At 38.5% G+C, this 13,044-nt stretch overlaps 2 protein-coding genes across 12 annotated transcripts; one reads left to right on the top strand and one right to left on the bottom strand.

Moving 5' to 3' along the window:
- Positions 1 to 1,749: 1,749 nt before the first annotated feature.
- Positions 1,750 to 6,377, bottom strand: LOC131326185 (histone acetyltransferase TAP1-like). 9 transcript variants are annotated; one of them, XM_058358836.1, is made up of 8 exons: positions 6,205 to 6,368; positions 5,837 to 5,925; positions 5,110 to 5,170; positions 3,471 to 3,651; positions 3,043 to 3,142; positions 2,805 to 2,947; positions 2,420 to 2,513; positions 1,750 to 2,129 (listed from the first exon to the last, which is right to left on the bottom strand). In XM_058358836.1, exons 1-8 carry the CDS (start codon positions 6,237 to 6,239, stop codon positions 2,050 to 2,052), a joined length of 783 nt encoding a protein of 260 aa, XP_058214819.1. In that variant the 5' UTR covers positions 6,240 to 6,368; the 3' UTR covers positions 1,750 to 2,049. The 9 variants fall into 9 exon arrangements, with proteins under 9 accessions (XP_058214819.1, XP_058214820.1, XP_058214822.1 ...); XM_058358837.1 differs by having other exon boundaries at positions 2,805 to 2,929; positions 6,205 to 6,367; XM_058358839.1 differs by having other exon boundaries at positions 2,805 to 2,878; positions 6,205 to 6,366.
- An 873-nt stretch (positions 6,378 to 7,250) lies between these two features.
- On the top strand, positions 7,251 to 12,046 carry LOC131326184 (phosphoglycerate kinase, cytosolic). Of its 3 annotated transcripts, none has more exons than XM_058358833.1 (7): positions 7,251 to 7,313; positions 7,643 to 7,847; positions 9,515 to 9,592; positions 9,704 to 9,964; positions 10,742 to 11,059; positions 11,326 to 11,484; positions 11,634 to 12,046. In XM_058358833.1, the coding sequence occupies exons 1-7, from the start codon at positions 7,297 to 7,299 to the stop codon at positions 11,826 to 11,828; spliced, it is 1,233 nt and encodes a 410-aa protein (XP_058214816.1). In that variant the 5' UTR covers positions 7,251 to 7,296; the 3' UTR covers positions 11,829 to 12,046. The 3 variants fall into 3 exon arrangements, with proteins under 3 accessions (XP_058214816.1, XP_058214817.1, XP_058214818.1); XM_058358834.1 differs by lacking the exon at positions 7,251 to 7,313 and adding an exon at positions 7,371 to 7,504; XM_058358835.1 differs by lacking the exon at positions 7,251 to 7,313 and adding an exon at positions 7,400 to 7,534.
- Positions 12,047 to 13,044: the final 998 nt, after the last annotated feature.

Here is a 13,044-nt window from a genome sequence, read left to right as displayed (position 1 = left end):
ATTGGCTCCTTTTGACCTGCTGCTGTATCATCAACCTTTACATGTGTCATTTATGTAAGAGTTGTGGTCGAGTACTTGAGTGTGATTGTCACTCATGCTTACCTTTCTTAAATTAACTGAAAATTACAATCATATGCTGCTTTCCACCACGAAGATTCCCACATCATATACACAATAATTCAGTTTTTTCGGCTAAAAAATGGGTTCCCACTTGCCAACGAAGGATCATGCCTGTTTTCCAGGAAGGTCCTCCCCCCAACTTAGCAGCTGCCCCAAACCCCACACGTGCACGCAAAAAAAAAAAAACCCCTGAGAAGGCGAGACTGCGAGAGAGTACGAAAATTTTGTCTCCTATAATCCTTGTCCATTTTAACTAATCACGGAGGAAAAAATGAACTATTTTGTTTTTTGCCTTTCGTTCCCATTTTCAATTTAAATGCAGAAGTGGATAAAAAAGTTACATTAGAGGCTAAAGAGTACCATTAAATTTCAAAACGAATGGTAAGTTTGAAAATCCACATAATTTTGGAAGAATAATTTTGGGCCAGAGAAGTATTTTTTTAACGAGGCCCTTTTTCAAGTCATTTTCAGTCATTATAATTTTCAGCAACCATTCAATTATTCTCCACTAGATTACAACTGAAACACACCATACGTGAAAGCAGAGCCCTTAGTTAGATATAACTAGAAGTATCCAATTTGCTTTCTCAGTTCAAATTAAAGGAACTCACAACTCAAAACACTACAGCGTCAAGGTCCTGTCCAGTTCCCCTATGGTCCATTTCTGTCTAGTTTGGTTTTTGTGTGCTCAAGCCGGTTTCACAACAATAATCAAAAACGCCTTATCGGAAAACATTTAATTTCAAACAATGGGTCCAATCCAAAGTTGTAACAAACTAAGCAAACTAATGGGTCAGTACCTTAATTTTAATCCACAAGCAGTACCACATGGCCCAAAATGCTTAAGGCCAATATATTAATAGTAGTTTACAAGATTTGTTATATACCTAAGATCATCCATTGTAGACTTTCGATGTGGGACGGGGTGTTACAAGTGTGATAAGTGTATTTGTCGAGTAGCACCAGTTGCTACACGACCACTGAGCCAACCATTTACAGTACCAGGGTCTGAACTCGTTCTTATTCATGACCATACAAACTCAGGCCAACTCGCAAGCATCGTCAGGTATTCTTTCGCCAAGGAAATGATTTTATTCCAGCGACTAACATGCATAGGGCCACATATTTGGTGAAGTCTAATGGGAGAATTTTGCATGCTACATCAGCGGGGACTAATAGTGGGGGAATGACTACCTATCTTTATTCACTTTAGGAAGCAGCCACATTATTCAAATGAAGCAGCAGTCTTGAGCGCCGCTCGATGGAGCAACAGATGATAATTGAGCATTTTTCCTTGCCTAATTCCACTTTCCTTGCTTTATCAAACACAAAAACAGAAGATATCGGATTGAGAGTGTAATATTTTAGGGACCCCGTCTAAAGTTTTATTATGGACTCTCCTATTGTGCCATAATGAATTTCTTACGAGTGGATCGATTGGCTTCCAACTGAACTTACTTCGGTCTTGGTGTGTGGATATGACCCTGGAATAACTTGGCATTTAAAACGACATGATTCAAGCAAGCTTGCAAGAGTTGCAGTAGGCTGGAGATCAGGTGCATACTGTGCATTTCAAGACATAATGCCTTCCTCTGAAGAAAATAAGATTCACAAAAAGGAAAATGGGAGTCAAAAACTAATGTTGAACCAATCTCATACTCATGGGGCGACATTACACTTAACATCAAAGGCATGTCCTAAAAACAATGGTTAAACTGCAAAGGAAAAAAGGCTTTATGTACTCAGATATCACAAGGTATAATAGCAATATTTGTAGCTTTAAGGCCATTACACAAAGTTACAAATTCATGCCCAACTTTGAAATATACGTACAGGAGTTCTCAACCACCGCCACCATCCGTCTGATCATGCAAGATAAATCGATGCAACGTTATAATTAACAAATCTTTCCTCGCCTTGGAGCATCAACTAATACTTCGGATACCAAAACATCCCTTTAATGCCCTCTGGGTCAGGTTCAAAACCAAGATTCCGATAAAATTCCACAACTGCAATGATGTGGTAACAGAACCAAGTAAAAAACAAAGCAGGAGAAATCAAAATTATTATTATCAAGAACTGTGCAACAAGAGGACCAGAGTTGACATGGACTTTTCTTGTGCTCTTTATCAATGAAGTTTATACAAGCTTAAATTGCTAAATTACTAGGAAAAAACATTATGATACACAGCACATGGCTTCAGAATCTCCTGAAGAACAAGATAGATAATTGTTCCCAGATTATACATATAGAACCCTGACTGTTATCCTATCAAGACTGCAACAATGGTGGCTATACCTTGACTATCTGCAAAGAGTGTAATATTGCCAATGTCCCTTTGTAAAAGAGCTCTTATGAGCTTTTCAACAAGAGCCTTTCCAAGACCTTGGCCCTGCATGGGATAGATCACAGAAGTCTTAAAAGCAGTGGTTTTCCAGTCTACATTAATTCCAAGGAATAATTTTAGTTTTGACGAGCGCAAAGTATTTAGGTGCAACATGTCCTAAGAGCTCTCATGTTCTCTTTTAACCATGCCTGGATCAACAAAATTTCAAATGAATCTGTGTTTGTAGAATTCCAATAATGTTGCTTTAGTGTACAAGCACAAGTTAGGATTCAAAACAGATGCTTCAATTTTCTTCATACTTACAGCACTTTTGTCCCCACAAATTACAAACAATACCTGATAGTCGGGATCCACTAAGACATCCCAAATGGTTGCATTGAAGGCGTGATCTGAAGTTGCACGAGCCATACCTATAAGCTTCTTTTGGTCATTTTCCTCTGCCAAGGAACTTTCCAAGTACACTAAGATGTTCATCATTTCTTATAACAAGGGAAAACTAAATCTCAGCTGAACACCTATTCAGACTCATAAATAATGACTGCAAATAACATATTATCGTCCCAATCTTAAGTACCTTCTCCAGGCGACTTTCTTACAGAATGTAATGCAGCTACCATGTAGCTATTTTTCAAAGCTGCTGCTATTTTTGACAGTGGCCTCCGAGGCCAACCCACCTATGAGAGAGAGAGAGAGAGAGAGAGAGAGAGAGAGAGAGAGAGAGAGAGAGAGAGAGAAAGAGGTTCATTAACTAATGGTTTTGAAGACCCACAACATGTTTCTTTACCGGCTCCACCATGACAACAAAAGGACTTTATCAATTGGTTTACTACAAGCAACTAAAAGTGTGCACCTAATTAGAGAAAAGGGGAGAGAAAAAACCCCAAGGGTTAAGAACTCAAGAAATAGTTTTCATGCTCATGCACCTACTACATCAGACTACGTCTTAAACGGATTCATTCGTCCAGTTCATGATGCTTACATAAGGTTCTGGAAAAAAATTACCTTGTCACACAAGGCTTCAAGATCATGCACGTCCACATCTCCGCCCGAAGAAAAAATTATATGTTCAATCGATTTATCTGGGTGTGTCTTCTCAATCAAAACAAACTCTTCAGGTAATGGTTCCTCTTCCTCTTCCACAGTGGAAGGTGCTTCAATAACTTGTGTGGGATTCTTCAGTAATCTGCAACATAAAGCAAGATAAGGCCCTTTAACCCATCCATGAGCTAAATCAGCTTGATGGCAGCAAAAAGCTAACTAACAAACCATAGATATGGATGTCGGGAAAAAATGCAACTGCTCTCATACATATAGATGAAGCTATTTGATGCATTTAATAATGCTATACCTTTAGAAAAAAGGCTAATGAAAAAACTAATGCAGAATGCAAGCACAGAAGATTTAATGGTGGAGTAGCCTGCTCACAAAATAGGGAACTGTGACCCCCTGACTACAAATCTTCTTTTAGACAATGCATACCCAAATCTGTATTACACAGTGGAAAATTGGCAACATAGAGTGTATCAACCGCAGGTGTCGGACACGCATGTTAGAAATAGTTAAGCTTGATTGTGGGGTATTGAGATGGAGGTTGGGAGGCTACTAATGCCAGATGGGTGAAGTAGCTTAGGTGCTTTATGAAGCCTCTCTCATGGTTGTAGTTTTAAGTGTAGTTGTAGGGTTTGTATTCTCTGTAATCTTGTACCTATACATACCTGTGTTGTGTGAGGTGTGTAAGTGCAGGAGATTGAGTCCAGTTGAAAACTTGGATCCAACACATGTGACGATGGAAAAAGTACAACCGGCTCTCATAGGCAAGAAGGGCTATCCCTGTTTTTCACCTGAAGCGAAAGATGGAAACCTCTATATCACTTTGCTTTCTATTAACTCAAATACTAATCACGTCTGTAGTAATAACCCCAAACTATCAGGGTCTAGTGCTCCATATAGAATTCTTTGATTGGAAGTACTCATCCTACCTACACCAAAAGAAACATTTTGACACCAAAACACAACACATGGACTGACAACCAAAACACTCCCCCACCACCCAATACGCGTCTTCAAGTCCACGCATCAAACAGATAGACATATAAAAAAAACAACATAATGGTATTTATATAGAGAAATGTACAAAATCCAAGATCAGTAAATAAAAATCGTCACTGAAACATTTTCAACAAATTGAAGAACTTGAAGAGGCTTTGCATTCCTTAGAAGCTAGAACATCAACATTACTGATTATATTTACATGAGATATTAATCAAGTAGGGCTTAAACAGCTATGGCTGCGAGGCATATATTTGTAGAATAGCAAAACAACTCAGAGTGTCAGACTGTTAACAGTCCTCTTTACATGACTTTTTAAGTGACAGTTGCAACGTTATAGATAAATGTAAACCCGAAATTGATAGTAAGATCATTGGGTCAAAACAAAGAGAAAGCATATAAAGTGAAGAACTAGACAAAAGAACATAAAGTGACCATGCTAGTATGCTACCATAAGCTGATTACCCAGAATGGGGAAGAAAAACATAACCATAGGATTGTGCGGCATAGATGGTTAACAAATTGGTACCACATGTTCCCAACTGAAGGTTTTGCGAATGTGTGCAGGTGTACATTTGTCACTTAGCATTACCCAGATTTGATTGATTCCCAGAAGGCAGCCGTCACGCGAGAACCCTTTAGCTTTCTGATTCCTATAATAATATGATGTAAGTAACAACAAAATTGAAAAATAATGAATTTTGGGATTGCACAAGCAGTACTAGTAACAACCTTCTGAATGAAATTCATATGAAATGACCAGCTCAACTAATGTAAGTCTAGTAACACGCAAGTTCTCACACAAGGGAAGCACAAACCTTGGATGAGCAAGCATCCAAACAAACAAGGGGGCCTTGTTTGGTTCCAGTTTGAGGAGAAATTTTTTATGCTTGATGCATATCTTTTCTTGCCAATTTCTTTCTTAATTTACTTACCCATCAAACAGGAAAAAAAATGAATCATTCACTTTCTCAGCTACATGAAATGACTTCATCCTCAAAATGGATACACAATACCCCCACAATGAAATATTTTAAGCTGCTTTGTAACTTCAGTGAGCAGTTCGAAAAAACGAGAGAGAGAGAGAGAGAGAGAGAGAGAGAGAGAGAGAGAGAGAGAGAGAGTTTTTAATAGCTCACAAATATAGCTCAATTCGACTAAATACGGAGAAAATAAATAAACAGCAAACGTAGAGGAGAGGACACTATAATCGAATAATAACTCCAAAATTTGCATCCAGAAATAGAAAGAGATACGTGCATACGTACATATCTGTGCACAGTATATATATGGAGAGAGAGAGAGAGAGAGAGAGAGACCTCTTCTAAAATCAGTGTCTAGTTTGCAAGGAAATTGTAATTGGTTTGATATTTGACACGGGCAACAGAACAGAGAGAGAATAACACGGCTGCAGCGTAAGCAAGTGCAAGAGAGTTAGTAATCCCAACTTCAATTCCGAAACCTCCATGAAACTCAATTGAAGCTCCATAAACAGCAAATAATTACTCTAGCACTATTATTCAAAAACCAATCCATAATCATAGAAGCCTAGACCAGCAGAGGTCTAACTGCAATCTAACAGATTCTCAAAATCCCCCTCGACGACTGCAATTTATGCAGAGTAATTGGATTCAACGTCAAAATGAACTCTACTTTCTAGAGGGAGAGAGAGATACAGAGCACTTACGGCGGAGACGGTGAGACGGCGCCGTAGATATGCATTACGACTATACTTTTCGCGGGTGCTTTTGTGGAGGAGCTAAGACTAGATTAGTGATTACTCTGGTTGTGTACTCTCAAATCTGCAGTTGGATTTTTTGATCCAAAAAAGGAAGGAGTAGGAGTAGTTGGATAGGTGCCACTAAAGAGGGCCCAAGGTATTAGTGGTGAGGCTGTTTGGCCTAATCAGTTGGATCGGCTCTCACATTGAAAGTTTGAGCATTGTGTGCGTTTAAACGGTTCATTATATTTCTTTCTAGTCAGTAATTATCTAGGTAAATTGTACGTGGAATTACTCTCTTCCAAAAAAAGGAGTAGTTGGATATTGGTTTCTCGGGCCGAACCGAAACACCAATGATCTAGCTTCTGGATCTAGAGCACCAACCCGGCGGATCAGGGCTTATTTTTTTTCCCAGGGTCCGAGTTGGCCCAATTCTTTTTCTTTCATGTATATCCAAGTTTGGTTTGGTTTTGTTTTATTTTGTTTTGTTTGTATCGGTTCATTCCATTTAACATGAAAAGTCCGAAAATAACACAGATTTCATCACGAACCTAAGTTTTGTTTGTCACCTTCTAAATCGCTATAAAATATATGTGCATATGTTTAATTATGAGATTGAGTAGTAAGTCACATTTTAATTGAATTAGCCAATCGACTCGCTATCAAACATTTATTTTTGAATTCGATAATTTTGCAAAATAAAATTGCCCTATATTGACTTTATGTATAACTGCTCCATGAGATAGATACCCATGATAATATATGTGGAAGTTATTTTGTCACCATCATAATCGACATCCTGTACCAATTAACATGTTCTACTAATTAAAATAAATACTTAATTTTCAAATAAATATTTAAAAAATTATAAAAAAATGACTTGTCTCATAAAATAAAAAATAAATACTTAAATGATAAGTTGCATACTGCTGCTTGGTAGCGTGGATCATGAGGATATACTAAAGTATATACTTCTACTATGTAAAGCCCATTGGTAAGCCCACAGTCAGCAACACAACACAAACGCACGCCCACCGTGTCTCCCAAGTCAACAAAACCATGGTAATGGAAACCAGGTGCGCACAAAACACCACGCTCTTTATAGATTCCACCTCCTTATCCTGCGCCTTCTTTCCTTTCTTTCTTTCGTGCTACCGCTACTACTATATAAAGTTCACTCTCTCTACCGATCCTCGTTCTCCATTTGCCTTGTCCCGTCTGCCGTTCTTTCATCGCGCTTCCACAATTATCTCATCATCTCTAACTTGTTTGATCTCTATCTCTCTCTCTTTTTAACGTAGTAAGTTCAGACTTTGTATATGTATGCTTACGCGTTTGATTGATCTGCTGCTCCTGATAGATAAATAATTTTTGTTTGTTTGTTTTTGTGTTTCTGCGAGTGAAGACTAGTCGGAATGGCGACAAAGAGGAGTGTAGGTGATCTCAAGGAAGTAGATCTGAAGGGAAAGAAGGTTTTTGTGAGGGTTGATCTGAATGTTCCTTTGGATGACAATCTCAATATCACTGATGATACCAGAGTCCGAGCGGCTGTCCCTACTGTCAAGTACTTGATGGGTCATGGTGCCAAAGTCATTCTCTCTTCCCATCTGGTAAAACCCACCCACCCATCTACTACTCTTTTTGATTTCTTTGTTTTATTGATTGTGTGCTCCTTTTTACGAGAGAGATACTGTACATGTTTTATAGTTGCTACAGTTCTTTCTTCTTTTTTCTAATTGTGAATTGCCGAGATCGCTTCATATTCAGTCAGGGCCAGTATTTGATTAAGCACTCAGATTGAATCTAATTTGGCCTAGTATATTTTGCACTGCCCAATTTATTGGATTTTAGCCATATCTGAGTGTTGTAATTTTCTGTCGATCGAGGAACAGTGTGTTCTTGTGTAGCTCAACGTTCTCTCATCCTAATAACTTGTGACTTGTCAAGTTAGAATCATTTTTGCTCGTATCCCTTTTGTTTTTTTTTTTTTGGGGACTATTAGAGCTTCACAGGAGTCCTTGGGTCGCGGCTTTCTTCTGTAGCGTTGGAAAAGTAGAAACCGTCTTATAGAATTTAGAAGGTAAACGGAGTATTTGGAGGCATAGTTTGTATTTTCTGGAATTTTTTAAGTATCCAGTTTGTTATAACTTATAACTACAAGTATTTTGATGGATGGATTTGTTTTTCGGTTGCACAGTGGGCAGACTACTGATGCGTGAGTCCCAACACTGTTACAAGGCCTATAAACTTATCTCCCAGGAGACAAAACTTTTTACGATAGCGAATACTTCTATTTGGTCTGGATTTGTGTTTCGGTTGCACAGTGGACAAACTACTGATGCGTGAGTCCCTACACTGTTACAAGGCCTATAAACTTATCTCCCAGGAGACTGAACTTTTTACGATAGTGAATACTTCTTTTTGGTCTGGATTTTGTCCTAGTTGCTAGCTCTATTCTTCTGGGGTCATTGTGGTCTATTTTGTTTGTTGAACTACCTATAGAAAGCTATAAGTTTAGGTAGTTGTCATAGTTGATAACTTGATATGTGGTGTTATTCTGGGGCTATGTGAGCCATGTTGTTTGCTTGAATTCTTTTTGATGTGTGGTATAATTATAGAGTGTTTTACCTTTTGTGGTTCATGCGAGACATATTGCACATATTGAATCGCATCTCTGTTTCTGTTTATATTGGAAGCTACTGCATGTTTGATGAATGATTGCTGTCAACTTGTCATGACTTCACGAAATACCTGAATCAATTATTGAGTTTAGATTTTTGACTTTATTGTTTTCCCATTGGTTGATTGAGATTGAAACTCAATGCTTTTAATGTGGGATTGTTTTTCCCTTAAGTTGCTAAATTATCCACTGTTTTCATAGAAAGAGTAACACCCAGAGCGCTACTAGGTTTTCTTTCACCATTAGTAACGGAGGACATGAAGTTTGTTTCTGTTAGAGTTGAGATTTTGTTTTCGCTTTGAGAAGATTTGGGATTTTGTTTTTGCTTTGAGGGGATGTGGGAGGGGAAGGGGAAGGGAAGAAGAAGAAACTCCGCAACAGAATCCTGTCTTGATCTACTGAAAAGTTGTTTGAATTTTTTTTCTCCTGTGGGTGCGGCTAGATGTGTTTTTCGGTCATGCAATAGGAGGCAGTCTTTGAGTTTGGTTTCTATTCCCTTTTGCCAGTATTGCTACGTTTGCGTTCAGTAATTTATACCATTTAATTGTGCTGAAAAAGAAACTCATTCAGCAATTCCTTTTGAAATGTGGGTTGCAGGGACGCCCAAAGGGTGTCACACCGAAATACAGCTTGAAGCCTCTTGTGCCAAGGTTGTCTGAACTTCTTGGTGTTGAGGTTAGTTTATTCCCACTTAGTATAAGGTTCATCTGGCTCGACTTTGTTTGCAGTCACTAATGTGGTTATTTAGGTGAATATCTACTGATCTTGTTGGTGTGTCTCCAACAGGTCAAGATGGCAAATGACTGTATTGGCGAAGAAGTTGAAAAATTGGTGGCTGCATTGCCAGATGGGAATGTTCTGCTTCTGGAGAATGTGAGGTTCTACAAGGAGGAAGAGAAGAATGATCCTGAATTTGCGAAGAAGCTAGCATCGCTTGCTGATCTCTATGTGAATGATGCATTTGGGACTGCTCATAGAGCACATGCTTCCACAGAAGGAGTGGCCAAGTACTTGAAGCCTTCGGTTGCTGGATTCCTTATGCAGAAGGTTTGTACGTCCAATTACATCCTTTGGGTACTTTCAAGAAACTAAATTTTACCGGGTAGTTTGGTTAAAATATGTTAACTAATCAGCACCATTCTTGGAGAACTACACAAATCATGGCTTTGATGTTTTGAGGTTTTGATTGTCTGATCAAGTGGTAAAGAGTGATCTAGATTTGCATTAGCACATGTTGTACGCTTGGTCCCAAATTCGGACTTTGTTTGCTAAGATCACATGGTACTGTGTGCATCAGTTGAGCAAAATTATAAACGAAATGAAAACTCACTTAATGGAGAAATTGTTGTTGGACGTAAATTGAATCATCCAATATTCGTTTCATAGTCTAGTTTGTCAAGTTGCCATGAGAAGTTGGTCTGGAGCTTGGTATGTCTGCCTCGGAATCAGATTAAAGAAGCTGCTGAAGAAGGTTGGGCTGTTGCCAGCTGTTTGGTTTTACTTTGTGAGCCCAGCAAGCACAACAGCTAATCTTTCTTAATCTAAAATTGAAAACATGATATGCCAAGCATAGAACTATTCACTTAAATAAAAGATATTCCTGCTTGTTGATTGTTAGAGACTTCATTTTGATTTTCTTGTTCAGCCCACACATGATTGATGGTGTCATCATTGTTATCCTTCTTAATTTGATATTTACTATGCGCTAATGGAAATCTGCATGCTGGTTGAGCCGAAACTATTGCTTAGTTTATTTAATAAATGATAAGTGGTAAAAACTATTTCTTAAGTTAACTTGACGTGTTGACTTATCTTTGTTCTTAGGAACTTGACTATCTTGTTGGAGCCGTGTCAAATCCCAAAAGACCATTTGCTGCGATTGTTGGTGGCTCGAAGGTGTCAAGTAAGATCGGTGTGATCGAGTCATTGTTGGGGAAGGTTGACATTCTGTTGCTTGGTGGAGGTATGATTTTTACATTTTACAAGGCCCAAGGTTACTCAGTTGGATCATCACTTGTGGAGGAAGACAAGCTTGATCTTGCAACATCCCTTCTTGAGAAGGCCAAGTTTAAAGGGGTGTCTTTGATGCTGCCTTCTGATGTAGTTATTGCTGACAAGTTTGCTGCAGATGCCAATAGCAAGGTTATTACTTTTCAACCCTTTCAGTGAACTAAAAATTCTGACCAGGTTTTCAGAAGTAGTTTGAAATGAAATCCAACTTAACATCTTCATCCATGCCGCAATTTCTAACACTTCCATAGAGTCCTTGATACCTTCAAACAGACAGAAAGGAAGATCTGTCCTTTTGATCTGATTTGCATGATTTTGGTTCCGTGTTTGAGTTCAAATATTTTGTTAATTAATTCATCCTGCAAGAGCGTTAAAACATTGTTCATTATGTCTTGTAGATTGTTCCAGCATCTTGTATCCCTGATGGTTGGATGGGATTGGATATTGGACCCGATTCAATCAAGGCCTTTGGGGAAGCCTTGGATACTACCAAAACTGTTATTTGGAATGGACCTATGGGCGTGTTTGAGTTTGACAAGTTTGCTGCAGGAACAGAGGTACACAAAACTGTTATCTAGCATTAGCATCGGCCTCATGCTATACAAGAATGGTCAAGCATTTGATACGTGGATGTTTCATGTAGTTGAAACCTCTTTCCTTTTTGCCTTGTAGCCCTAATAGAATACTATTTTTCTTTAATGAGCAGGCAATTGCAAAGAAATTGGCAGACCTTAGTGGAAATGGGGTGACAACAATAATTGGAGGAGGCGACTCTGTTGCAGCGGTGGAGAAGGTTGGTCTAGCGGAAAAGATGAGCCACATCTCAACTGGAGGTGGTGCCAGCTTGGAACTTCTCGAGGGGAAACCACTTCCTGGAGTTCTTGCCCTTGACGATGCTTGAGCAACGCTTTCCTCCGTCTCTTATTTTGTGCATTTAGTGAATGCTTTTATGTCTGGGGTTTTGACCAGAGCGGATTCAAACCAATATTTCTTAAGTAGAGTGATAGAGATTAAACTTGAATAAGTGTATACCTTGGGTAGTGATTGATTTCATTGCCTTGCAGTGGATCTAATGAGGGACGGTTCTACTTATTTAGTTCACTATGAAACCTTTTGTTAGTTTTTTGTGTCCTTGAGGAAGTTGATTTCCATGCGATTGAAAGCTTGCCTACTTTTTCATCTCTATGCATTTTTTGTTTTTGTTTTGGTAAATCGGAAATTCATCTCTATGTTTTGTTATCTCGCTTTCTATGAAGTTCTTTTTAAGCGAGATAAAATTAGAGCAACAGCTTTAAGGGGGCTATGTTGTCAATGGACAATCATACAGCATGGTAGTACGATTTATGTGGCAGATGTAATTGAAACAGAAGTAAGAGAGTCAGAACTGCGAGCCTCCTTGAACAAAGAAGACTACAGTCTACAAACGAGGGAAGAGGTTTTGAGAGAGTGATCGGGATGGGACTCAAACCAACAATCCAAAATTTCATGTGCTTGGAAGTAATAATAGCACCAATGGGACAGTTCACTTCAGACTCCATACCTCTAGTGGCCCCTCAAATGATTTGTAGGTACTCTACCATGCACCATCACAAACCACAAAAAAACTTTCTTAACCGTGAGGAATATTTACTTCTCAAAAGTCATTCCTTGCTAATATCCACATTGATACTTGAGGGAGCTAACAAGTTTGCATAAAAGAGAGCATTTCCAGATTCAATCAGAGCTATTTTTCAAGTGTGTGTCTGGTACAGCTTATCATAGCTATTTTTAAGTTCAGAGAACACGTGTTTAATATTTGATGCACCTTTTGATACTAAATAGCTTAAGAGCACTTATAAGGAAATGAAAAAATAGTGTTCAAATATCTCTCAAGTTCTTCCTCGCCCTCATCTCCTCGTTGATGAATGAAAGTGTATAAAATTAAGACCAACGGGCAACAAGAACAATCACAAACAAAATAGACTTAGAGAAACTCTCGACTATATTGTATTTCACTAGAAATCTTAAAACCTCCCATTTTCATGAGGCTTGCGACTCAATTTATAGTAGGAAAAATCCTATACATTAGGAAATAAAGAAAAAGAAAACTGGAGTATAAAATTAGAAAGCAAGTATTC

This window comes from Rhododendron vialii, chromosome 5a (assembly GCF_030253575.1).
Source record: "Rhododendron vialii isolate Sample 1 chromosome 5a, ASM3025357v1".
Taxonomy (NCBI): domain Eukaryota; kingdom Viridiplantae; phylum Streptophyta; class Magnoliopsida; order Ericales; family Ericaceae; genus Rhododendron; species Rhododendron vialii.
Note: the sequence above shows the minus strand (reverse complement) of the source record. Positions and strands in the feature narration are given on the sequence as shown.

Coding starts and splice junctions, on each gene's coding strand:
- LOC131326185 (XM_058358836.1), bottom strand. CDS start 6,239: ATGCATATCTACGGCGCCGTCTCACCGTCTCCGCC. Junction 5,926..6,204: donor GCCGTCTCACCGTCTCCGCC/GTAAGTGCTCTG, acceptor CTTACGCTGCAG/CCGTGTTATTCTCTCTCTGT. Junction 5,171..5,836: donor AGACACTGATTTTAGAAGAG/GTCTCTCTCTCT, acceptor ATATTATTATAG/GAATCAGAAAGCTAAAGGGT.
- LOC131326184 (XM_058358833.1), top strand. Junction 7,848..9,514: donor TCATTCTCTCTTCCCATCTG/GTAAAACCCACC, acceptor TGTGGGTTGCAG/GGACGCCCAAAGGGTGTCAC. Junction 9,965..10,741: donor CTGGATTCCTTATGCAGAAG/GTTTGTACGTCC, acceptor CTTTGTTCTTAG/GAACTTGACTATCTTGTTGG.